Source organism: Meleagris gallopavo, chromosome 6 (assembly GCF_905368555.1).
Source record: "Meleagris gallopavo chromosome 6, MGAL_WU_HG_1.1, whole genome shotgun sequence".
Taxonomy (NCBI): domain Eukaryota; kingdom Metazoa; phylum Chordata; class Aves; order Galliformes; family Phasianidae; genus Meleagris; species Meleagris gallopavo.
Genome location: NC_139409.1, coordinates 33,917,706 through 33,942,299, shown reverse-complemented (window position 1 = coordinate 33,942,299; position 24,594 = coordinate 33,917,706). Strand labels below are relative to the sequence as shown.

The window sequence follows — 24,594 nt, the reverse complement described above, 5'->3', positions numbered from 1 at the left end:
CAGGCTGACAAGTAGTGTTGTTTCCTTAATGCCCTGTGTGGGACTAGCTGGACCTTCTGAGTGACAGGTGTCATTCTGAAGAAAGGAGAGCAGGAAGAAAGGTTGTGTTGTAAAATGGAGGGTGGTGGAAAAAAGGTGCCAAGGTGTTCAGAAATGGGGGTGGCATCAAGAGGAAGTAGAGCAGATAAAATACGGAAAGAATATTAAAAGACAGGTGAAGTTGAACAGATGAACTGCAAAACCTTGAGGGTGATGGGTGATGGTAAAAATGGAGGGACAGATATCATTTGATTTGTTAAGTAACAAGAGAAGACGTGATGTTGCATGGGTTTTCACTTTTGAGAGTCTTCTGTTGCTGGAGGTATGCCTTCATGTTGAGTTAATACAAGTGAAACCCAGAGTGTGGCTGTCATTTTGCTGTTGATCCTGCATGAATAAGACCCATAGAATTGTATGCATGCACATGGTCTTGTACTGAATAAGACAACCTGTGTTTCTGGGTTCAGACCCCTTTTGGATCTTTCACAATAACTTGTCTTGTTTTTAAATCTCAAAATGTAATGAAAAACAACTTGTGAGTGTACTAGACTTGTTTTAACAGTGAAAGGTTGCTTTAAAACCTTAAAGTGGCATCAATTTTAGGGAAGTTCAGCATTCAATTTGTATTCTGTCTATAGGATAACCTGAAAACATTTAATGGTTTAAATCTGTTGCCTTGGTTGTGCATGGAAGTGGCAGAATTTCTCATCTTCTTTGTCGAGTTCTGTAAATAGGTAGAATTGTTGCTTTAGCAACAAGCATAATTGTGACTACAATTTAAATTAAGGTTATGAATATTGCACTCAGCAAAATAATGTAGCTTGCAGACTTGAATAATTGCGTTTCAAGTGTTAATTGTACTTGAAGCTAGTCTTCTTAGGCATTTCCATGGATTTTGTGTGAATGCCTGACCTGCGTTTTCTTTACCTTGACTTCCTATAGAGAAGATATCCATGGTAATTATTATCTGCATAAGACCATCATTTCTCTTTTGCTTTTCAGTGCCTACATGTATGTGTATTATGTAGCCTAATAAGTATTCTGTCTGTATAATATGCAAATGTACTGCCAAGTAAACATCTCATCTGAGCCTGCCATAACGCACCTTTTTCCATTAGTTAACATTAGTTAACATTAGTTCCATTAGTAAACATCAGTTTAATGTTGAGTGAGTTCCAGGTACATGCAACCCCTGTTTACCAGTTCATGGTCAGTCTGCAGCAATTTCAGATCTATCCAATGTAATATCTTCGTGAAATCCTGTTTGAAAATTGCCGTCTTACACTCTTAACATTACAAAGCTGATAAAGATTGATTTAGCCTCCAGATTGCATTCATAGAATCACAGAATTGCAGGGTTTGGAAGGGACCTCAAGAGATCATTGAGTCCAACTCCTCTGCATTTTTCTGTTTAAGTTATGAGGCACAGTCTGGAAAATTTTCCATTGTTTGTGTGGAGGACATGAATGTACTGGCATTTACTGAGCAGTGTGCTAGTCTTGTTTTTACTTTTCAAACAAGCTCCTCTGGTAATAGTTGAGATATGACAAAACCCTAGCATGTATTATATTTTTTTGCCTTGTAGCATGAGCATTAACACAAGTCTTAGTGATTTAGTTTTGTCTTAATGTTGTCATACAAAATGGGGATATCCTGCACTTGAGAAGAGTCCAGGTATCATAATTACTGCATAAAATTGCAACTTACTTTCTGTGACATAAATGTATGCCCTGTAAACTCTTGGCTAATGTCTACAGTCACGCTTTTGCAAATGACTTGATACTTGTGACACTCTGTACTGTGATAAACTTAAGATCAGCAGCAATGTATTGGGGTTTCCAGATGCAAGATGGCATGCAGGAGTTTTCAGCTGAGTCCGCTGCTTACTCAGTCAATATATCTAAGTGATATGGCTCTTAGTGGTAAATGGTAGCCCTGGCATTGTAGTAAGGTCTTGTACAAAACCCGCAAGTTTAAGGCTGCCCAGCCAATTGTTTTCTTTTTCTTTCTTTCTGTTTTTTTTTTTTTTTCCAAAGCCCGCTTATTCATGTAAACGGAGCATTGTGTAGTTAAAATTGTAAAGGACTCTCAGCTTCCTTCCTTTCCTTCTCCCTGTCCCTTCCCCCCCAATAATCATGCTCTCAACTTGAGACTTGCACTGATTAGCTGCAGACTTGCTCAGAAACAGTCCTTTTCAAAAAGAGGAGAATCTCATTAAGCCTTTGCTGTGAGCTGTGGCTCTTGATCAATGCTCTAAAGACAGGCTTGACAGTCATCAGATGAGTTAAGAACTGCAAAAATATTACCTATCTCAGTAATATTACCTGTCTCAGTCATCAGTTGAAAGAGTTCATCTCTTTCTGAGAATACAGAAGCTTCTGCGTGCTACATGGTACATAAAATATTAAAGACATCAAGGATGTGAGAAGTCCTAAAGATGCCATATGTTTCCAAATGAATTGATAAAAGGCCTTAAATCTAAAAGAGAATGTGATATGAGGTTTACAAATGAATAGATGGAATTTTGATAAAGTTAGAGATAAGCCAGGACATGATTACTGGGGAAATATAAATAAACATCAGACTTCTGCTGTAGTTCCTCAGTTGCTAAGCCTTTTATTGGTGTTCTTTTATTTGAACATTTTTTTCCTGAACTTTTTAATTATAACTGATAGAAGAATTGACAAATAGTGCTAAATTGCATGGGTTAATTCACTAGCAATTATTGCACAGATTATTAGTAAGCCAAAGAAAAAAAAAAAAAGAGCATCTACTTTTATCTGAAATCACAGAACAAAAGAATGAAAAGAGTGACAGAATAAATGTTCTTTTGTTACGTTATTGTCTCGTAGAGTTTGGAACTGTGTCAGAATTGTGGTGTTTTTTTTGTTTTTGTTTTTTGTTGTTTATTTACTGAGGGACACTCAGCTCCAATGGAGCATCTGCCTTTCTCTGCAGTCCTTCTTCTACCCGATTCTTCCAGCTGGGTTGAATGCCTTGATGAAGCCTTTCAAATGATCAAATAGATAGAATTGTACATATTCTGTGGGATTATTTTCATTGTTCTTCACCATGTGTTCACTCTTGAATAAAGAGAAAGAATAAAATACTTTGTAATTCTGAGACTTTGTTGTCAAGCTGCAATTTTGCACTTCTTGTGGGCTTTGTGTGTGTGTTTTTTTTTTTTCTTTTTTTCTATTTTTCTTTTTTGTTACAGTAAATTCTGGAGAAATATCTGCTCAATAGCAGATATTTCCACGCAACCCTTCCAGAACTACTGTTGGAAACTCAGACCACCTCTTTGCATTTTTTTTAGATCAGTCTTAGTCATTATTTAAGGATCCCAGCGACGTGAGACTATTTTACCAGTGATGTTTTGTTATTAAGAAAGTAACAGGTGTGGCTCTTTTTGACCTGACAGATTCTAGAAGTGACTGATTCTCTATTTTGTAGAATACACCTTGTAATGCATGGAGGCAAAAGCACCTTGTGCATCGGCTGGCACACAATTAGAAGTTTGACCCCCTTGAGGCCACTTACGACCTCTCCTTGGGTTAGGAACAGTGAGAAAACAGTTTTGGCCATGGCACAGAGGCACTGCACTTTGCACATTCACAGGAATGTTCCTGAGGTGCTGTCTGTGCTAGCGGTGGCAAGCAAGAACAATAGTGAGCAGTGCTGGTGTTCTGTGTTGGCAAATAAATATGGATTTTCATCAATACTGTGCCACACTTGGAATATATTTTACATTCCTTACATCAGTAACTGAGGATTTGACCTGTTTATTTACTTCTGCATTTATTATTGTATCAATGAGATTTGTGAAACTGTTCCTTTTGGTGTCACTGACCAGCTGAAAGGGAATCTGTCCAGGGTGCAAAGAAAGGTTTAGATCTCCAGATGGTCTTCATAATGCCTTATAATTGCCATCTTTCTATCGTCAGAGAATCCTGTATCCTGTCTGTGTTGGAAAGGGCATCTGTTACATCACCATTGCATGCACTTACTACTTTGGGGTTAGGCTATAATAACTTCATTAACTCATTCTTTGATGGCTTTGAAGTTATGGTGTCTCTACAGCAAGTGCTTTAAATGTGCTTTTACTGAAATAAAGATAAAATAACGCTTTCTCATAAGCACTGGGGAAAATGCTTTGCTATTTTTCAAAAGAATTGCAACAATTATCTTATTGCAAAATAAAAAATAAATTACTATAATCCTACTTTAGTTGTTCCATTCCAGGGATAGTTGATTTTGTGTCCATTTTCCCATGACCCATATTAAACAATAGATTTGCATGCTATCAGTACCACTGTGTGGGAATTCTTCACATAAAACAGAAACGGGCCACATTTTTCTGAAACAAGGGAGTAGGAGTTCAGATTCTAGAGAGTGACAGGAAAATTTGCTCTAAGCAAAAAAAGCAAGGCGTTTTTTGCCAAGAAAAACTTTTTCCTGTAGTAAATCCATCACCCATGCTCTAGCAGACTTGCTTAAAAAAACAAAATAGTACTTTTGGGAAGTGCTTTGTTAACTTTTAACAGCCTTTTCCACTACTCTTTGGCTTTCTCTCAAGCCTTCTTGCCAAGTTGAAGTGATGTGGTGTGTTTGGCAGTGACATGCTTCGTTTAGGTGCCAGTGGTGAGCTATTGCTTGCAAGTCGTTTGCATTACTCTGTGAAAGCCTTATCACTTCTAAATATGCTGTTGGTTCTAGGCAGTGTCCCATAGTGCTTTCTGCAAGATTTTGCTTTCAGGTCCTTACTTTTGAAGGATTTTATTATTATTGTTATTTTTAATTCAAAGAGTTTGAAGGTGGTAGTGTAGTTGATTTTTCTGCTTTGTTTCTGAATGTTTTTCCTAGGTCAGTTTAAAACCAGCTTGTTAGCACTTCTTTTAAAAGACAATTCTGTTACTCCCAGCTCCCAGCTGGGTACAGGACAGAAACCTTCATTAGGCAGGAAAAGGTGAGGCACCCTCAGCCCCATCCATTCACTTCAGCAGCAGCTCGCTTGCTAGGGATCCAGTGCTTTTGGCTTCATAGCCACAGCAGTGCTGCCTTCTCTCCAGCTCAGAGAATCTGTGAGGTGGGCAGAATGCTTGGCAAAGACGGTATATTTGAGGCTACAGCAGTAGAGGAGTTGGAGAACAAAAGACTCATCAGTGGGAATCGCTTTTCATTTGTTGTGCTTCTCATGGGGAATGGCTTATGTAGGAATTTGTATAATAGCACTGATACAGGGAGCAAAAACTCGTTTCAACAAAAAGTGTTACTTTCTGAACTGATTTTCTTCTGGTGTATAACCAGCTTTGTGTACTGGTGGAACTGGTCTGTCCCATTATGCACGGACTCTAAAACAGGTTGTCTTTGGTATAGGAGTAACCCTCCCATATCTCATTTCTAAAGGACATGATCGCCTAACACATTGCAAAGTAACCAATCCACTTGTTTCTTTTAGCTTTATATCTTCTGGAATTAGTTTGTGTGGTTTTTCTGAGATCGCAGATGAGGTAACATGTGCCTCTTCCCCATGCCAGGTTAATCAGGAACTCATGGGGAGGTTGCTTTGTGTGAATTACTGCCATCCTTTATTTCTGTACATTCCTGCACAAATCTTTGCTCATAAAGTGTGCTTTACCAGAGGGCATTTCCTATGACATTTGTAAACAGCAGGGATTGGATTGTAGGATCTTCCTCTTGAGACCTGTTCTCCTGTAGGTACCTGGACAGCTTAAGATCCTATGGGATTGGTCCCATTGGTGCTGCTCACTAAGGTGTGAGGACTAAGGTGTGCACGTGCAGCTACATGCTGGTCTTGGGAGCAGCTGCTGTGACAGTGGTATGAGATCTACAGTAAAATTTAAATCCTGCTCAGCTGCAGAAGCAGACTCTTAACATGAAGTTCACATTTTGTTCCTAGCAGAAGTATTAAAATTTGCACTGATGGGAGAATATTCCCAACATCAGTAGACCTAAATGAAAAAAATAGGAGTGAGGGGATGGAATGCTGAGAGGAATGGTAGATATTTTCTGGAGAATGTTTTGCATTGCAGTTCCCAAACATGCATAATAATTGGAAAAGAAGACAGACCTAAATTACTTTTCATTCATTTTTAAAACCTGAGGGTTTTCCTGGGAAGCTGAATGGGTTAGGTGTGTTAGGATGGGCATAGATGGGTCCGTTTTGTTTCTGTTTATAGTCTAACACCTCTTGTGTTTTCTGAGTATAGGTGCCCACAGACGTGTTTGTCTTAACATCATTAAGGGATGGTATGTAAAGAAGAAATCCAAATACTTGACATCTTCTTTTTCTTTGCATTTAGCTTCTATGTCTCACCAATCTCCTGTTTGTATTGAATTTCGTCATGTTGCAGTTTCTTACCCAACATAACCAAATCTGGGGCAAAAATCTAATTGAGAATATACCTTCAAATAACTCTGCTTTCTTAGTTATACAATGCATGTCACGTGCTTTGGCTGCTGTGATACTGATTTAGTTTTGCCAGGAAGGCTGAAAACAATTTAACCAACTTCTGTGGAAAAACTATAAGATTACCAAAATGAAGAGATTTGATTTAAAAAAGCACCAAAGGAGCTCTGAAAAGTTAAACTTGATGTTCTGTTCCAAGCAAAAACATGCGTAAATAGGAAATGTCACTCTTTATCTAAAAAAAATCAAATAGTCTAAGCCAAGGAAAAGATAAAAAGATCAAAGTCACTGCTATACTTTACTTATGCTAATTTAAAGTATTAAGTGCTTACTATGTACTGTTGCTTTTGAAGCAATAGAATGTTATTAGTTGATGCAAGCAAGAATTGAAAGCATCTGAAACAGGTTAATAAACGGTCTTTAGTCACAGGATTGGAAAAAATCCATTTCAAGCTTTTAAAAAAATCAAACAAACTTGGCACACAGCATCATCCTGAATACAGTTTTACAGGATAGACTGAAAATAGCTGTTACAACAGAAGGGGAAAATGTATGTGAAACACTGGAGATTTAATGTGAAAAGGAACTGAAATCGCCAGGTTACTTTTGAATAAAGCCTTCAAGCGTTCTGAAGCTATCTGTACTTTTTTGTGTATATGCAGTGAAGTGCTATGTATGAAATACATGTAGCCATGACCTGCCAAGAGGATTTTGGTTTCCCTGGAGACTATCAGTTCTCTGTTGCACAGGTTGGCTTGGTGAATGAGAGCTATCTTGATAAATCCAAACCGTTCTCCCCAAGGTTACTGGGTATGTCATTGAATTTGGACCTTTGTGTTGAAGGTTGAATTTATGAAGTGCAGATGTCTCAACGTCCTCTGTAATGTCCGGTTATTCAACACGTACCTAAAATATGCAGTAGTTATCTTGTGAGTTGGGGAAAAACCTCCTTTATGTAACACTTTGATGGCAGTTTTCTCTTATTGTCTGTGTTGTGCCAAATCTCTGATTTTAATCATAATTTTCAGTGTGTCGTGAAAAACTGTACGTCAAATCATAGTGCACGTATTCAGTGTCAATTACCGCTGTTGACTTCTTTCTCCCCCCTCTTCCCCAAATCCTCTTGTCATTTTTCAGCTTGAAAACTAGACTTCAATCAGATTTATAGTTACTAATTATCTAGTGAATATGGAAAAAATTCCTAATATAATGCATGTAGCCTACTTTGTTCATCTGTGCTTGATTAAGAAAAACCCCAATAATTTCAAGTCTGCTCTCAGTTGGTTTGGATGGAAATATGTAGATTGATGTAACAACCTTTCTGCTTTTTAACTCCTTGAAGAGCCAGCATGTGCAGGGTTTTATTGACAGCAGGATATTTCCAGCAAACTGGAAATTATTATTACTATTTTTTTTGTCAAGCAAGGTATAGGTAATTTAGAATTTACTAAGGCATACCTTTTGTACTCTTCTGAGGATATTATTTGTGCTTTTTGCAGCTCCTTTGCTATGGTTTGTGTTTGCTGATTTTAAAATTTGCAGAGTTGGGTGTTAATTCTGCTATATCCTGTTAAACCTGTAATGAAAATTTGCCAGAAATATGGAAAGAACATCAAAGTGAAACATAAAATAGAGGAGAAGGAAGGGGAAAAGATGGGAGTTATGCCAGGAAAGGAGAAATAGATGGAAAGAGATGTATAGCAGGGAGAAAATTGGAAGTTCTGTAGGCTGCAACGAATTTGTGAAGCTCCCTGGTGTTCATTGCTGTTGCTGCTGAAAGAAAAATAGTAAGCAAGTTAACCAGAGAAGGATCAAACAAAAATAGATGCATCTTTTAAGATCTCAAGTGTTATGATGCCACTGGCTGTAGGATGTCAGAAGATTTCAGTGAAGTTTTTTAACCACTACATGGTTGTTGAGTGGCTCTTCCTTCGCTACGTTTTAAAATGTTTGATTCCTGACTGCTTGCTGTGATAGCATATAACTTGCTGCACCACTGTGTGAGTGATGGGAAGTCCTATTTTATGTCTTCTTAAGCTGTTAAAAAGAGCAGTGGGTGTTCGGTGTTGGACTTGGGCAGCTGTAGTATTGCTATCAGTAGATAAGCTTGGTGTCTGAAGATTTCAATGCAGGAACCAGCACTCCATGGCGGTGGAAATAGAGATGTGAATAAATGTTCTGGCACTTCCTGTAGCTCAGAATTAACCCTTTGTATTTCAGTATAATGTTTGCCTTTGGAAGTTTATATAGATGTGTGATTAAAATGTTATAACTTCAAACGCTTTTTCCATTTGGTTAGATGTAACTGGCATTTTCTTGGATTTGTGAAAGGTAAATTATCTGTGTTTGCTGTCTCTATGTTTGGTCTGTATCACTTCAGAAAGAAGAACCAGTTCCTTCCCTATTGCAGAACAAGATGGAGGGACAAATAGGTAACATTTATTTCAAAGAGTTCTAGAGAGGATAGAATTTATTATTTTTTCTGTACGCAATCTAAATGAGTTGTACCTCCCCTTCTTCATCTTCTTACATTTTGTATGTTGCATGGTTGTTAATCTTTGCATTTAGGTAGTGGTCTTCGTTTTGCCCATTTTGCATAATTCTGCCCTCAAGCTAATACATGTAAGTGGTGAGTCATTTAAGAAGTGCCTGCTGATTTATTTAGGTAACTAGATTCTGTTTCGTGGGTGGTTTTTCACACTGTGTGGTGGATGTGATAGCCTCGGCATGTCTTTTATTTTTTTTTAAACACCAAAAATAAAACTATTCCATGTATAATCCCATCATGTGCAGCAAATGTAGCTAGTTCTTAAAATAGTTATGCTTTCAGGATACAGAAATGGAGCTTTGATTGGACAAAAGATAACCCAAAGATGCTATGAGACTAGACAACAGAACTGATGAGAGGAAGTGGTCTAATCTCATTCCATCTTTGAACTGTCTCAGTGCTTTCTTGCTTTGACTAATGCACTTATCTGCTGTTTCCTAAAGGAAAGAAGAGGATGTCCGTGTATGTCTGTGTGTGTACCCACACGTACAGTCACATACATATGTATGTATCCATGCACTTACATGCCTACATAAAGGTATTTATATACATACCTTCATAAGGTGTATACACAGTTTCAGTCTTTCTCCTTTTTCTCCTCTCTACCTTCTTGAGATACAGTGCATGTGCTTTTGAATATTTTTAAGTTCCATTATTACATTTTCACTAAAAGTAAACAGCAGGAGCTTATTGAACGGTCCTCCTTCATTTCAATTCCTGATTTCTCTGGCATATTCATTGTTACTTTCTTTGATGGGGACATTTATTGTATTTGCCTTGAAAATTGAAAGAATGTCATTTAGCATAACCAAAGAGCAATCTGAAATATTAACAGCCAGTGCCTTACATCTCATGACAGCCTGAATGAGAATACACTGAGACTGTTTCATGCTTCTTCAAAGTTTAGGAGTCTCTGTACTCCACACGGGAGCTCTATTAGAAAAGAAAAAAGATGGTAATACAGCGTGTAGTATTTTCACTACATAAGGCGGAGCTTTTAACTCATTAAATTCTAGCATGAGCGTGTTTCAGTTAATCAAAGCTGTGTAACACTATAAGAAGCATCATATATTCCCTTCTATGTCAGTTGTACTGCTTCAAGGTTTTAGTCTGGTAAGCTTTAGCCTAGAAATAATTATTTGGAACTCTTTGCAAAACTCACTAGAAATCTGCTTACCGCTCTGTGTTATTTGAGTTTTATTATTAGTGGTTTTGCTTTTACTTTCATTGGGAGTTCTTTGACTCTTTGGTACATCTTTGTTGTTCTTAAGAAACTACTTGTGGATTCCAGGAGGAAAGAATTGTTTGGGTTAAATGAGAGTAACACAACTGCATTGTGTCCCATGCAATTTGTGCAGTGTCAAAGAAAGCTCCTTAGTGTTTTTAACATGGAATTAGATATCTTTGTGTTTTTTTGTTTGAAGTTGACACTTCAAACAAATGGAAATGGAATGAAAATAGCCCTGTTCTCCCAGGACCAGGCAGTAAGTATTTTGATAATATTCAAGTAACAGTTTGCTTTCTGCTTTCCAAAGTAACAGATTGGCCTTACCATGCTTTAATAGTGGAAATGGTGGTAGTTTGGATTCCTTCTGCTCTTTCAAACCAACTGCTAAATATGTCACTGAAAAGTGCTTTAGAAATTTTCTTATACTACAGTGAGGGTCGTTTCAAGTCTGTTAGACAAAAGCCAGCCCTTCCCAAAAGGTTTTACAGTACCCCCTCCTTCAAGTGTGTACTCTCACCCACCCACCTCTCCCTGAGAAGCTCAGAGCAGCACTCGCTTGTTTGTGCATCCTAAGTGTCATGAGCATGGGCTTTCTATCTCTATGCTTGTACCTTCCAGCAAGAATGAAATGCAGGAAATTTTGTGGACTTAAACCAGATTTATGCATTCACTCGCACACACAGTCAGTGATATGCTCCCTTCCCGTGTTATTGTCTCCATTCGTTGTTGCTATTTAGTTTCCTGCCAGCAGACATGCAATTACAGCCACCTCGGTGTGATTCATGAAGCACAACAGAGCAAGCTAATGCTGTTTTCTATGAGGCGGTCACTAAAGGCAGAAGGTAAATAGCCAGATCTATTATAAACCCTGCAGGAAATCAGTGGATGTTGTTGGGTAATGGCTCTATTACCATACAAGTGCAATTCTGCATGTGTCTTCGTCTTACGTGCTCATCTGGTTAGAACCATTGACGCTAGTGCCTGGCCCCTATTGAGTTCTTCAAGGCAGTGCAAGAGGAAGATTTGGGTGCATTAGAATATTAAGGTTAAGCACTAAGAAACTCAGACCTGTATTCGACCATTTCAGTAAAGAGAAATTAAGTAAATCTAATTTTGGCATTTTGTGCCAGAGCTTGGTACTTCATGCCAAAGTGCCATTTGGCACTTAAGATAGCATAGCTATGGTTTGACTATTTACTAAACAGGTATAAAGAAATCAAAAAGTAATAGAATTTGTTTTAGCTTTGGCGTTAAGGTACGTAGCAGGAAGCAAAATTTGCTGGTTATCAAATACAACAGCCTAAAATAATCTAATTCTGCTCAGAATATGTATTTCAAAAAGATGAACTGTAGCTAGTAATAAATAAGTAATAAAGTTGATTTTTTGTATTAAGCATGAGGTAATAGATGAAACCATGCTTTATTTTGTAACATTTCATAAATATCTTTTTTATTTGAGGATGTTGGATTTATAGCATCTCCCAAATGATTTTAATAGAGAAGTTGTTTAATAGAGAAAATTTAGCCTGCTTGTTGCAGCTGTTTTTTTCTCTTAATATTTGATGAGGATGCAACTACTTTCTGTAGGATGGACTATCACACAGTTGTCAGAGATTTTAGGAGTTATGCTTTAGTTTGATTAAAGGGAACAGCAGTGTTTCTTAACTCTGTCTTTCAGAATGAGTGATCCTTCAGTAGTCCAGTTGGCCGCATACTGAGGAGCTTTGTGTGTTGCCACAGCAACTTTCTGCAAAAAACAAAGTGATCATTTCTGGGATAAATGCTACTCTGTGGTACCTTTGCCAAAGGTCCCAAACAGAAAATAACACAAAATAACCCAAGTCTTTTGTCGTAGTACCATGAATTGGGAGCATGTTTCAAGAGAAGGTGGCTGAGGAACTGCGTGGCATCTCCTGACAGCGAAGGCCTCTTTGTCTGCAGGATTAATTGGGCACTGGTGTAGGTGTCTGATCTCTCTTGCAGCAGTCCATGATGATTTCTTGGAACTCGTGGAGGCGACACTGGTGCTTCCTGCTGCTCACCCATTCCCACAGATAATTTAGGAGAGTTTCTTATAGTTGCCGCAGTAATGCAGTGCAAGTAGAGCTTGAGGGAGAGAGGAGGAGGAACCAGCTGTCCTCCGTGCACGTCTCCCCAGCCATATTTCTCAGTCTACTTTTGTCCCTCATGATCTGTGTGTCAGACTGCACTGTCTTTCTCTGCCTTTTGGAACTGCAGAGACAACACACCACATATATACATGATTAAACCTGTAGACTTTTATGTCAAATCTACCTTTTTATTGATTTTTCTGTTTTCTCTGGAAGATGAGGATAGTGAGTGTGTGGGCAAATTTTCCCCATTACTGGCAAAAAATGTGCGGGTCCTTAGGCCTGGAAAAGTCATTTGGACCATATAGATGTGAACCGTATAATGCAGATTTGCTTTTCTTATTGAAAAAAGCCGTAGTTTTCTGTCTGTATCTGAGCATTGCCAGAAGTGTTTTCAGTTACTGATCAGGAAATAAAATTAATCTGTCTGATAATTGGTTCCAAAAGCAGCCAGTACTTCTATTTCCTCTTTGAACTTTAACAACAACAACAACAAAAAAAAAACAGAAAAAAAAAAACAAAAAACAAAAACAAACCACCAACACAGCGTCTGTCGTTTAAATGCTTCTTACACATACTTTTAGATTCAGACAGAATAAACAGTAGAGTCTTTGAGGTCAGTTTGTGAAGTGCAACAGTAAGTGATCATCTACAAGGATGATCAGAGGTCTGGAGCACCTCCCTTATAAGGACAGGCTATGAGAGCTGCAACACTTGAGCCTGGAGAAAAGAAGGCTCCTAGGAGACTTCGTAGCAGCCTTCCAATAGCTGGAGGCGGCCTAAAGGAAAGCTGGGGATGGACTGTTTATATGGGCATGTAGTGACAGGAGGAGGGTAGATTTAGACTAAATATCAGGAAGAAATTCTTTACTGTGAGGGTAGTGAGACACTGGAACAGGTTGCCCAGAGAGACTGTGAATGGTCCCATCCTGAAGGCCTTCAAGGCCAGGCTGAATGGGGCTTTGAGCAACCTGGTCTAGAGGAAGGTGTTGCTACCTATAGCAGGGGGTTTGGAATTAGATGATGATAGAGGTCCCTTCCAATCCAAACCTTTCTATGATTCTATGAAATAAGGAAATGTGGAACAAAATGTAAAACGTAGAGTTCATTTTGTTTCAAGACCTACGTGGATGCTGCCAAAAGAGTTCAGCTTTACCTTTTGGCAAAGTAGAGGCTTTTCATATCTATTATAAGTACTGGAATTATATAAAATAATAAATATATAAAATAAAAACTGGAAGTTTTTATTCGGTCATTTATTTGCTCTGCTACCTTACTCAATTCCCTATTCTGCACAACTTTGATTTTCTTTTATCTTTTGACAGGGACATGATTAGAATTCTTTTTAATAACTAAGCCAAAAAGTTGGATAGGTTTTATGTGAAGTTTCAAAAGACTTTATGAAAGTATTGGTATTCTATATTTAAGCTAAAGTAAGGAAAGACTAGATCAATGACTGCTTTTATAAATAAGATGTTTTCAAGTAGGTTGAACCTTAGAAGAATTAGCTGAAGAAATCACTGAAATCTTACCATTCAAGTTTGAACACGGTTGGAGGATAAATCTGGCTCTCTAGGAATGTGTGATGTCCTTTTTCAAACAACTTCTAAAGAGAACTGTATAATTGTTAGCCCAACTTAGACGTGTACTGTGAGGGTCGCAACTGAGAATGGCTGTTGAGAGCTGAAAGGAAAAAATACCTAAAATTCACTAAGAACAGAGATATTTGGCCACTGTTAGCTGTTGAGAAAGGCATCTCATATTTTTTTCTCATGTGGTGTAAGTTGGCATGCTTTGAATAATAAATTTGAACCTCTTCCAATCTCCAAAACAGTGATGAGGCTTGTGCTGGATCACTGTCATGCTTCGGGTATTTGAAGAAAAGTGTAGTTGAAGATAATCAGAAGAACTGTGAAAATTATTTAGAAAATATAAGGGAGTAGAAAGCACTGAAAGGTCTGGGTCTATGCACCCTAAAGAAGACAAGATTAAGGTGTAATATCCAGTACAGAGATTGTAAAATATTGATAGAAGAAGTGATGTTCTACTGAGGAAATAGCAACTCTGAACTTCAGAGCAGGAAACATAGACCAAATGCTCAGAAAACCTATTGAACATTAAGGGTAGTGAAGTACTGAAAGATTGCGTATGGGGCTTGTGGAATAGAGCTCCATTTTTAAGGGATTTTAAAAACAGAGGAGACAGTCTGTGAGAAATAGCTAAACCAGGACCAGTCCTGACTCTAGGTAATAAAATGGGCAAGCTGGATGATCTCTTACAGCTGTTTTCTATTACTTTCTTTTTTTTAATCATCAAATGTTCCAAGGCTCCCAATTACACGTATTTTCACACTTTCCTTCAAGTTAGCTTTTAGGGATAAGTAGTCACACTCCTATGCTAATGAGTGGACTTTCTGTGAGTTTTGACAAGGCATACTCAGAAGAGTCGAGACACTGGGTTTATGTCCGAGGTAAACATGAGTTGTCATAGATGATTGTTAAAAATTGGAGTACCGTTACCAGAATGAACACTACTGATTAGTGTTTAAGCATTTACTTGTATCCAAGGAAAATTCTCATTTTGAGAACTGTACTGGCCTTCGTGTTCTTTTAATTAATTAAATTATTTGCAACATATTTGGAAATTTTTGGAGTCTCTATGTCACAAGAGGGAAAAAGTATTTCTGGCATCTGGGTTTCTTTCCCTGTATTGATCTCACTAGGGTCTGGTAAGTAGCAGTCAGTTGAATTATCTCTTATGGGGTATCCCTTTTTATGTTTCTCATGTGATTTTTATGCTGTTATAGAAGGTAGAACTGTATTGTCTGTCAGCATACACATTGCTTGAATTTCTTGTTTTGCAAAAATTAAAGTTCTGCATCTTACAGTCTATGGTCAAAGCGTTCCGTTATCCTCCTTAGGAACATGGTCTTATATGAAGAAAAGGCATACAAAGCACAGCCATTCTGTTATACTTTGAATTATTTCCCTGTATTATAAGTTTTGAATATTTATTAGTCTTTTATAACCTCTTTCATTATTCATAACGGGTAGCTACAGAATGTGATGAAAAAAGCGGAACAGTGAAACCTTATTTTACATCACTGATGTCTTTCATGCAAACCATTCTCTGGTGAACTTTTTAAAGGAAGGCCCAAGCTTGCCAGGTGCTGGGAACCTCTGTTGTGCTTCCTGTGACATCCCTTTTTTGCTGGTTTCAGTGGGAGGGGAAGCTGTTCAGCACCTCATCATACACTGTGCTCCAGGATAGTTAGGAATGAAATGATAAGTAGCTCCCAACAGAGATGAAAATGAAAAGGCAAAGGCCAGGGAGGAAAGATATCTTTTCAGAAAAGATTTCAAAGTATATGAAGTTTTACTAATTTAGAGAAAAAGATAGTGAAAAGCTGATTTAAGTGATTTATGAGATCTTCTCTGGAAACCTACAAGACTCCAAGGAGATGCAGGGAATTGCTCTACTGGCTGCCTGTTTATACATTGAATCTCTGACAGCAGTCAGCATCATCTGTTGCTTCGTAGGAAGGCATAACACTCCACATTAAAGACATTGGGCATGGATTATTTTCATGCATAGGACTCATTATTATCTCTAATATATAGTGATTTAAACCCTGAGATTCTGGGTTTACTGTCTGTTCTGGAAAGATTTCTTATCACTAAGGGTATTAATTGCTCTTAGTATCTTTATCAGTATACCTACAAAATACTCTTTGGACATATTGGTAGATCTTTGGCAGTGTTTTGTCAGTGATGTACAAGTTAATACGACTTTTGTGTAGATGTCTACTTTAGTTTGTTGCTCTTGAATTTGACATGTACAGCCCTCATTGACTATCCCCTTTCCCTCCCAGACTATGTAGGGAATTTGGTTTTTTAATCACACCAATCTCTTAAGCGATATAAGTTCTTCACCAGAACAGTCTGCTTAAAATGTGAAATACAAAATGGGCTTCAGAAAAAGGTTCTGTGTTAATATTGTAAATCATTGTGAAGCTTGCTTAACTCTGAAGAGCCTGGATTTTAAAAAAACATGATAGTCTGGTGTAAGATTATTGACCAATTTCTTTTTGTTTCCAGCTGAGCTACCAGGATCATCTGCAATCAGGCTCTCCTCTTTGCGTGATCTTCCAGCTCAGCTGCAAGAATTATACCAGCAGGGCTTCGTCTTGGCTGCTGTCCACCCCTTCGTGCAGCCAACTGATGAAAAAGAGAAAACTCCCCAGGAACAAATCTTCAGGGCTGTGCTTATCAAGAAAACAGAAAGGTAAAGCACTTCCAGTGAACTGAGATAAAAATAGACAATGTGATTTCCTGCTGAGTTTTGACCTACATCAGGAAATTATAGCAGTTTACTGTGCAAAACTTGATTTATTTATTTATTTATTTATTTATTTATTTATTGTGTGGACTTGAATAGGCTTAACATGTTCTTCGTGTTTACAGTTCATCTCCAGCTTGAAGTTGAAATATGCTCTATGTTTTGGGATGTGTTGTCATGAAAGGCAAACAAACAAACCCTCTGCCTGACAATTTGTGAGGATGGTCTAGTTGGTACCCTTTATTTTAATTATTAAGACAGAAGAAATATTTGCTCATAAAAGACGTATTTTGTGTTTAGAGGGTTACAGTTAATGCAATTAATTTGAGAGCCACAGTACTACTGCATACTTTTATCAGTAGACTTTGGGCTTTTCTTTCCTCTAAACAATACAAATTCTTTTAATTTTTGAATCGACGCAAGTTGCTTGAATAAAAAGATACTTTCTTGCTTTGTTCAAAGTGCTAAGATGCATTAATGCTCTACATAATCACGGTTTGAGGAAGAATAAACAAACAGGAATTCTGTTCTTTTATGTTTTAATCTGATTCTTAAAAACATCAATAGAATGTACTGCTAACTAGTCCAAAAGCAAATTAAAATGTGAATATTTTAAACACAGATTTAGGATTTTTACTTCACTATTTCAAAAGCAGTTTAATGTTATTTGAGCATTCGTAACAGCTGTGTTATTGCAGATATGTTGTTTTCGCACATTAATTGCATTCTTCATTCCCCCCCTTTTCCGTTGACCTTTACTGAAATATGGGGGATAACTCAGTGTCCACTTGCTGATTCCAGTCTCAGTCTTTCTGCTGCTGTATGAATGAAAATATTTAGGCCCCTCTTTAAAGCAAAACCACCATTCAGTTCACTACAGCCTGGCGATCAGTGGGTAGGAAGTATGAAGAGGGTCAAACTTCAGTCTGTGAAGTAAGAAGTTCTGTGTTTCATTACCAAATTTGCAGGCATTAGGTATCTCAGGCAACGTTAGCTTCTAAACTAACTTTTAATTGCCACAACTTGCTTTTAGTTTTATTAATGCAGAACTTTGAGTTGCCTTCCTGATCCTGTTGCTTAAAGGGTTTCCAGTTGTATGGTCAAAACATAAAATGTTTGGCTGAGCAGTGGACTTCTTGAGTAATATTGAGATTGGCTTACCTGTTCATTAGGCCTCGCTTTCCCTGTCCTTCCCTGATGCAGATAATGAAAGTATCTGCATGCCTGACTTTGCAATGGGGTCATAGGACTCAGCTCTTTCAGGACTGAGATATGTCAGGGAAAAGCAGCGTTGTCCTTGGCAGTCAGAATGTAAGAATGTATTACCTTAAAGCTAGGGAGCTCAGCATCTTGCTGTTATACCATATCCAGTAGTTTACATCTGCACAGAATGAATGTGGAGGAGTACAAAATCTTAATTGCCTATTCACTTGCTTGGGTGCCAGTGTTTCACACTCTTTAGACAGCTGTAAATGACTGTACAAAATTAAAGACAGTAGAGAGTCTTGAACCAATTAGATTTCCTCTTACGTTCACACTTCATTTCTTTGCATTCTCTTATCTGTCATTTCTGGCTGCCTGAGAAAAGCGGAAGAGAGTTGGTACAGTGGGAAAAAACAGAGAAGTATCAGAAAGGGAAGTGACATCAGTTTGGTATTACTGATATTATTTGGTAAATACTCCTGAGTTTGGCTAAGGGTATGGGAGAGACTGCTTTCGTAGTGTGTGAATGCAAGGAATCTTTGAATTGTCATGCACAATGAAGAGAGAAGGATATTCTGTGCATTTCACATGACCATGAACTGTATAGAGATGTATTGTATTGGAACCATGAGTTTATCCTATTCCAGCAAGAACTGTGTGAGTGTGGAAAATGTATGGCAGTAGGAAAAATTTTACAAAAGATATTTCTCGTTACATTGCTGGTAAAAAATAAATGATACTTTTGCCCCAAAGACTGTCAGGTCTCAGGCATCTGTAGGCTATCTCTGTATAAAACAGCTAAACTCTTGGGTAGTTGCAAAGGTCTGCTTATGATATTTGTTGATGAGATTAAATTATTTTGTGAGATTTCGAAGTGTAAGTAGTCCAGCTACAGTCATAGACTCAGCACTCGCATGTCAAGTTAAAAGTGGTCTCTTGCTGTTCTGTCTGGTGTGGTGTCGGGCATGCACAGGGAGCCAAGGAGTCAGAACAAGATCTTTGCTGGGGTGTGGGGCCACCCTCAGGATTCCCCAGCCATCTGCAAAACTTCTGGCCTGTAGCTTCTGTCTTATTACAGGTATTTCTTCACAGATGGTTCCAACACCATATGCTTATCTTGTAGGTTGTCCAGCAGGCACCGGGTGTGTTTTTTTTCACCTAGCTGTTATTGTTGCCTGAATGGAACATAAATGGAATTGTTACATTAGTGTCTTTTGATTCAGTAATATCAGTTCTGTGTATACAGAGGTAGAACTGAATAGTTGAACTAGTCTGTCTGCTTTAATCAGTGTTACGACTTTCTGTGCCCGTTTTATGGTTTAAAATGAATACTGTCACCTCACATTTTGAGTTGCTTTATGTAGCATCTCCTCTCCTAAGGTAAGAAGAGGCTATATTGGCTGCAGCAGATGATGTGCATCAGGATCTACAAGCTGCTACTATTGTGAGATTTGCAGTGCCTTTATTTGTTAGAGAATAAAATGTAGAAAGGAGTGCTTAGACGTGCTATGCATTGAAATTCGCTGAAAAAAAGTATCTAATAGTATTGATCCTCCTATTTTGCCATTGTCCTGGAATTTTAAAACACTCGGTGTAGATTTGCAATGTGGTTGTACATTTGCTGCTTTGTTTGAAAGCCACTGGAGTAGTTTCATGTTCAATCTGTACTAGTATCTTTGTCACTACATTGTTTTAGCTATCTATTCATTAATGGTAAATACGGAAATAAGAGTCATTCTCACTCGAGGACACGTATGGAAATACGTTCTGGACATCTATGGAAGACACAAATGTTGAAAAGCATGGTTTGTCCCCTGGAAATGTTAAAAAAAAAAACAAAAAAAACAGAAGGATAGATATTTTTTTTCAAGACAGCAAAACTATCTAGAATGCAAAAAGTGTCATGTTCAATTAAATAGATCAAGTATATGTAGAAGTATTTGATTCCTTAGAGGTACTGAGTTCAAAGATAGTTTGCTGAGTAGCTGAAGGACTCTGCCATAGCTCTTGTATGCCATAGCTCTCATATTTATTTAATATAATAGATTTAAATCTATTTTATTTATTTCTGTAGCATCTAATTGCATTATGCACATAGGTCAGTTGGTCAATGATAGTTTAGAAGTCAAAGAGTTTAGATTAATGGAATATTTGAATGTGATTACTTTCTTCCTCTTTCTCTCAATTTCAGTGGATTATTAAAAATAAAAAGCAATTGACTGTTTTACTTTCTGTACTAATTTCTGACACACTTGGTTTTCTCAGAGTTGTTGTTTGATAAGAAAATATGCAAAGAGGAATCTTCAAGCCCTCGTTTTTACCTTGTTTTTTTTTTTTTTTAAATAAATGCAAGGAAGGCTTCAGATATGAATTGTAGCCCATTGCTGATTCACATTGATTCACACTTGAGAAAAGTTGATTCACACTGATTTTCACTTGAAGACAGGCATTTCAGGAAAAAGGATATATGGTAGTATTCTGAAAAATGAGAAGCTGTGATAGCATGTTTCTCTTGGCGAAGGGAATGAGGAAGGTCAGCTCATTTGTAAGGTCATGTCTGACAAAAATGAGGTGAACAGCATGCATGTCATTTATGTGTCATGAAGGAACAGATCAGGAACAGAAAGATCATCAGTTCTTCAGGTGTGAGATAACATTTCTCCTTTTTCCATTTTATTTCCCAAAGCCACTAGTTTTAAACACTGGAATCTTGAGTTTAAATGTCTTGTGCACATCAATATTACTGACAGTGTGCCTGTTTCTTGAAAGAAATCCCTGAATCAGCCTTTAAACAAAACTACAAGAAAGCCATAGCACAAAGCTGCTTTAATTACTCCCTTCACTTTAGTGACACCTCTGTCTGATGTTGTGAAGTTTAAAAATTCAATGTTAATTAAAATGTTTGCACTTCTCTTCATAAGTACTACGCACAACATTATCTTCTGCTAAGAACTACTGATGTTCCAGACTCACCAGCTGTCTACTTAGAGTAATTCTTGTGTGTTTGCAGATGCTTTATTTTACAGCAGTAGAGTGAAGCGGGAAAAAATGTGGATTCCAGAGAAGTCCTCCTTTCCATGGTTCATGTATCTCTTAACACATATTCTTTTATACATCTTCCCTCCAATGACTAAAGCAGTGATCAAGGAAATGTTGCAATGCAGAATTAGACTAAATAATATAAGAATAATTCTTTTACAGTTGACTTCTATGTTTACCTCTAACAACTTTGCAGCTGTTCTCCTTTACTGTAAAATAATGAGGTGTCAGGTGCTCCAATAATACACTTGATGAGATGATTCTGTTTCTATTTTTATAATTTCTCCATGTTCATTAATCCTGATGAAATGCAAACTTTTATCACTGGGCCAAAAATAATTGTATTTATCAGCAAAGGAATTTCACAGACTTGAGTTCAAAAGTTTAATAGTAAAGCAGGACTTTTTCAGGGTTTTTCTTCTGCTACACAATTTAATTCCAAGTGATTTCTGTTGATGCTACCTTCTAAGATGTTGCTAAATTTTTGTGTCCTTTGCGTCGCTTAAAATCTGGGTTCTGCAAACGACAAGTAATATTAAGGTAAAATTATTTAAATGTAAATACAGAGTATTGAAATGGCTTTAACATGCAAATGAATGAAACAAAATGGTGGTAATTGTGGTGTTTCTTCAGTGCTGTGTTTGCATTTCCAGCAGTCACTGTACACTTGGTGTTTGCTTAATTATGTTGACTGAATGTTTTGGGCAGCTGAGCAAGGGGAAACCCTGATTTTTCACACCCAAAAGATCAGCTTTTTCTCTGTCTTTTTCCGGTAGTACTGAACTCCCCTTGCAGTTGTAGTGAAGAGCTTCTGTTTCTGTGAAGGCAGGAAAACTGTTGTACTGAAGAACTGATGAAGTGAGAGAATACATAATCACGTTAGGAAGAAGCAGCAGCCTCTTGCAGCATGATGCTTCACAAAGCATGATGCTTCACAAAGCATGGGTTGGTCCTCTGGCATTTGGGTTTGCATGTTTGCTTTCCAGAGGCAAGAAAAATGTTTTGGAAAATATCCAGGCAATTTATTAAATTTGTGATTCTTAGATGTTTCAGAAACACCTTCTAGGCTGAAAATGCTTTTTTATGTCTTCGTGCATTTTCATTACTCGAAACGGAGAGTTTTTGCTCTGACTTTGTGCAGAATTTCTTTGGTTGGGCCTTGAGCCATCACTGTTGCATCTTCTTGGCAAGTCCATCTTTGTACTGCCTTGGATGTTTTCTCATTTTCCATGTGGAAAATTTTCATGCCGTGTTTGATACTCAGTGGCGCACATCACTCAGCAGCAAACATGCATGATGATCTGGAGCCTTTCTTGGAGTGTACAGTGTGCCCTGCCTGCTGCATCTCCATTTCTTTGTTGTCTGCAGGTGTGTCATAGCATTCTTCGTCCCCTCCTCTGTCACTGATAAAGTTGTTAAACACACCAGGTCCCCAGGAGCAGACCCTTGTGGTACTCCACCTGTTAATGGCGTACAGGGCATCACCATTAACCAATTGGTTTGTCCACATCTGTTTTTCCAGACTGTAATATCCTAACTTAAATACAAGAATGCTCTTACGAGAATCTACCTGGGGTTCTGCCTTCAGCTCTAGGGTCCCCAACACAAGGACACAGAGCTGATGGAGTGGTTCCAGAGGAAGCCACAAATACTATCGGAGGCTGGAGCACCTCTTCTGCAAAGAAAGGCTGAAGGAACTGGGCTTGTTTAGACTGGAGAAGGGCAGGTTCAGGGGAGACCTCATTGCAGTCTTCCAAGTAGTGGGCCTGCAGGAAAGCTGGAGAGCAGCTCTGTCAGCGAGTGTAGTGACTGGAAAAGGGGGAACAGCTTTAAACTAAAAAAAAAAACAGGTTTCTATTATATATTAGGCAGAAGTCCTTTACTCAGAGGGTGGTGAGGCACTGGCACAGGCTGCCTGGAGAAGCTGTGGGTGCATAATCCCCAGAGGCTTTCAAGGCCAAGTTGGATGGGACCTTGGGCAGCTGATCTGGTGGATGGCAGCCCTGCCTATGGCAGGGGAAGTTAGAATCACATAGGCTTTAAGGTCAGTACCAACCAAAACCATGCTGTGATTCTGTGAATATTATGAGAGTGAGCACCAAACATCTTTCTCAGTCTGCTGTAAATGACCAGTCATTTTGTTATCAAAACAAGTCAGGTTGGTCATTATTGTTTTGCCCTTGCTAAACCCTTGCCTGTTAACTCCATCTTCTTCATGGGCTACAAACTCTCTGCAGAAATACACGATCTCCATTCTAAGGTGTTTCAAAAGAATACAGCCTGAAGAAGAATAACAGTCATCTTCTCCAGTACTCTTGTGCTTTCTAGAGCTGGCAAATGTACATACTTCACTCTGGTACAGTAAGCTATTAGTTTAAATGTAAGTGCATCTGTGTGTGTATGTATGTATATTTATTTGATTTGTAGGTAGGATTGAGGTCTAATTGTGGCAAATTTCTGACCTTACTTTCAAGAACATTAGGATCAAACACATTTTGTGTGCTAATGCAGTGTGTGTTGTTGCTCTCAGCAGGCTGATTTCAGCTTGCTGGAAGAACAATATTTATTTCTTACCCAAGAGTCAACAGATATCTTCCTTTAGCTCAAGGGACAATGGCTTGAGTTTTTAAAGCGTGTTATTTGTTTCAAGTTCAAAGAAATTTCCTTACAACAACTCCTAACATTGACCCAAAATAAATGTTCTTTCAAAAGCGTTCTCAAAATTAGAAACACTTGTTAAGTGTTGAGAACATGCTAAGAAAGACTGTATCCATGCATGCCTGAACTTTTCTCCAGAAACTCTATATGCTTCTATTAAAATTTTTAAAAAATTACTATCAAATAATACATATTCCAGTTATAAGATTTCTTATGTAAGTAAGAAAATACTTACTTGATAAAGTTAAAACAGAAGTTTTAACTCCTGTTTGGAGTTATGATATAATATACCTACAATATTTTTTGTAAAAATAAAAATGTTTTTTTTAGATGGGCAACATAAATTTTGTGAATTTTTAAGTGTTGACTTTTTTGGCTTTCAGATAATTAAATTTTGGCAGTTCTGTAACCTGGAATTACATAGAATCACAGAATCACTAAGGTTGGAAATGACCTACAAGATCATCCAGTCCAACCATCCACCTATCACCAATAGTTCTCACTAAACCATATCCCTCAACAGTGTCCAAATGTTCCTTGATAAGACCCATATCAGCCACTAATGTTGATCCTCTAAATGTGTTTCTATTTTCTCATAATGTGGATCAAATTCCTATAAATGTGCAGTTACATTTTGAAATGTAAGCTGTTTTGGTGTGGAATTATTTCTGTGTAGTGGAAAATCTTGAAACATTGCTCACTTTTCTCATGTTAATGAAACAATCATTTTAGAGTATCGGTGCAGCTTCAAGTGTGTTTTCATGTTTTTGAATTCATACATATGAAGAACTTCACAAAGATTAGGACATAGTGGTGTTCTATCTTTTACTTTCTTATTGTGTCTGAAAAGGGCTGGAAATCCAATATGTAACAGACACTAAATTGTCAGCTTTAATAGTTAATGTGTAAGTTACTGGTACTCTACAGCTGGTAATGGTTTATCTACCATGAAGTGGCGCTTAACTGCGAACAGATGTATAGAAATGACAGCCTACTGAAA

At 37.8% G+C, this 24,594-nt stretch overlaps 1 protein-coding gene across 2 annotated transcripts in view; it reads left to right on the top strand.

Annotated features, from left to right (window-relative positions):
• RFTN1 (raftlin, lipid raft linker 1) overlaps nt 1-24,594 on the top strand; it is a 95,998-nt gene that overhangs the window by 21,631 nt on the left and 49,773 nt on the right. For both annotated transcript variants that reach the window (XM_085226298.1, XM_085226299.1), the window contains exon 3: nt 16,454-16,640. In XM_085226298.1, the coding sequence (XP_085082424.1) occupies nt 16,454-16,640 (187 nt within the window). The remainder of the gene's footprint in view (nt 1-16,453; nt 16,641-24,594) is intronic.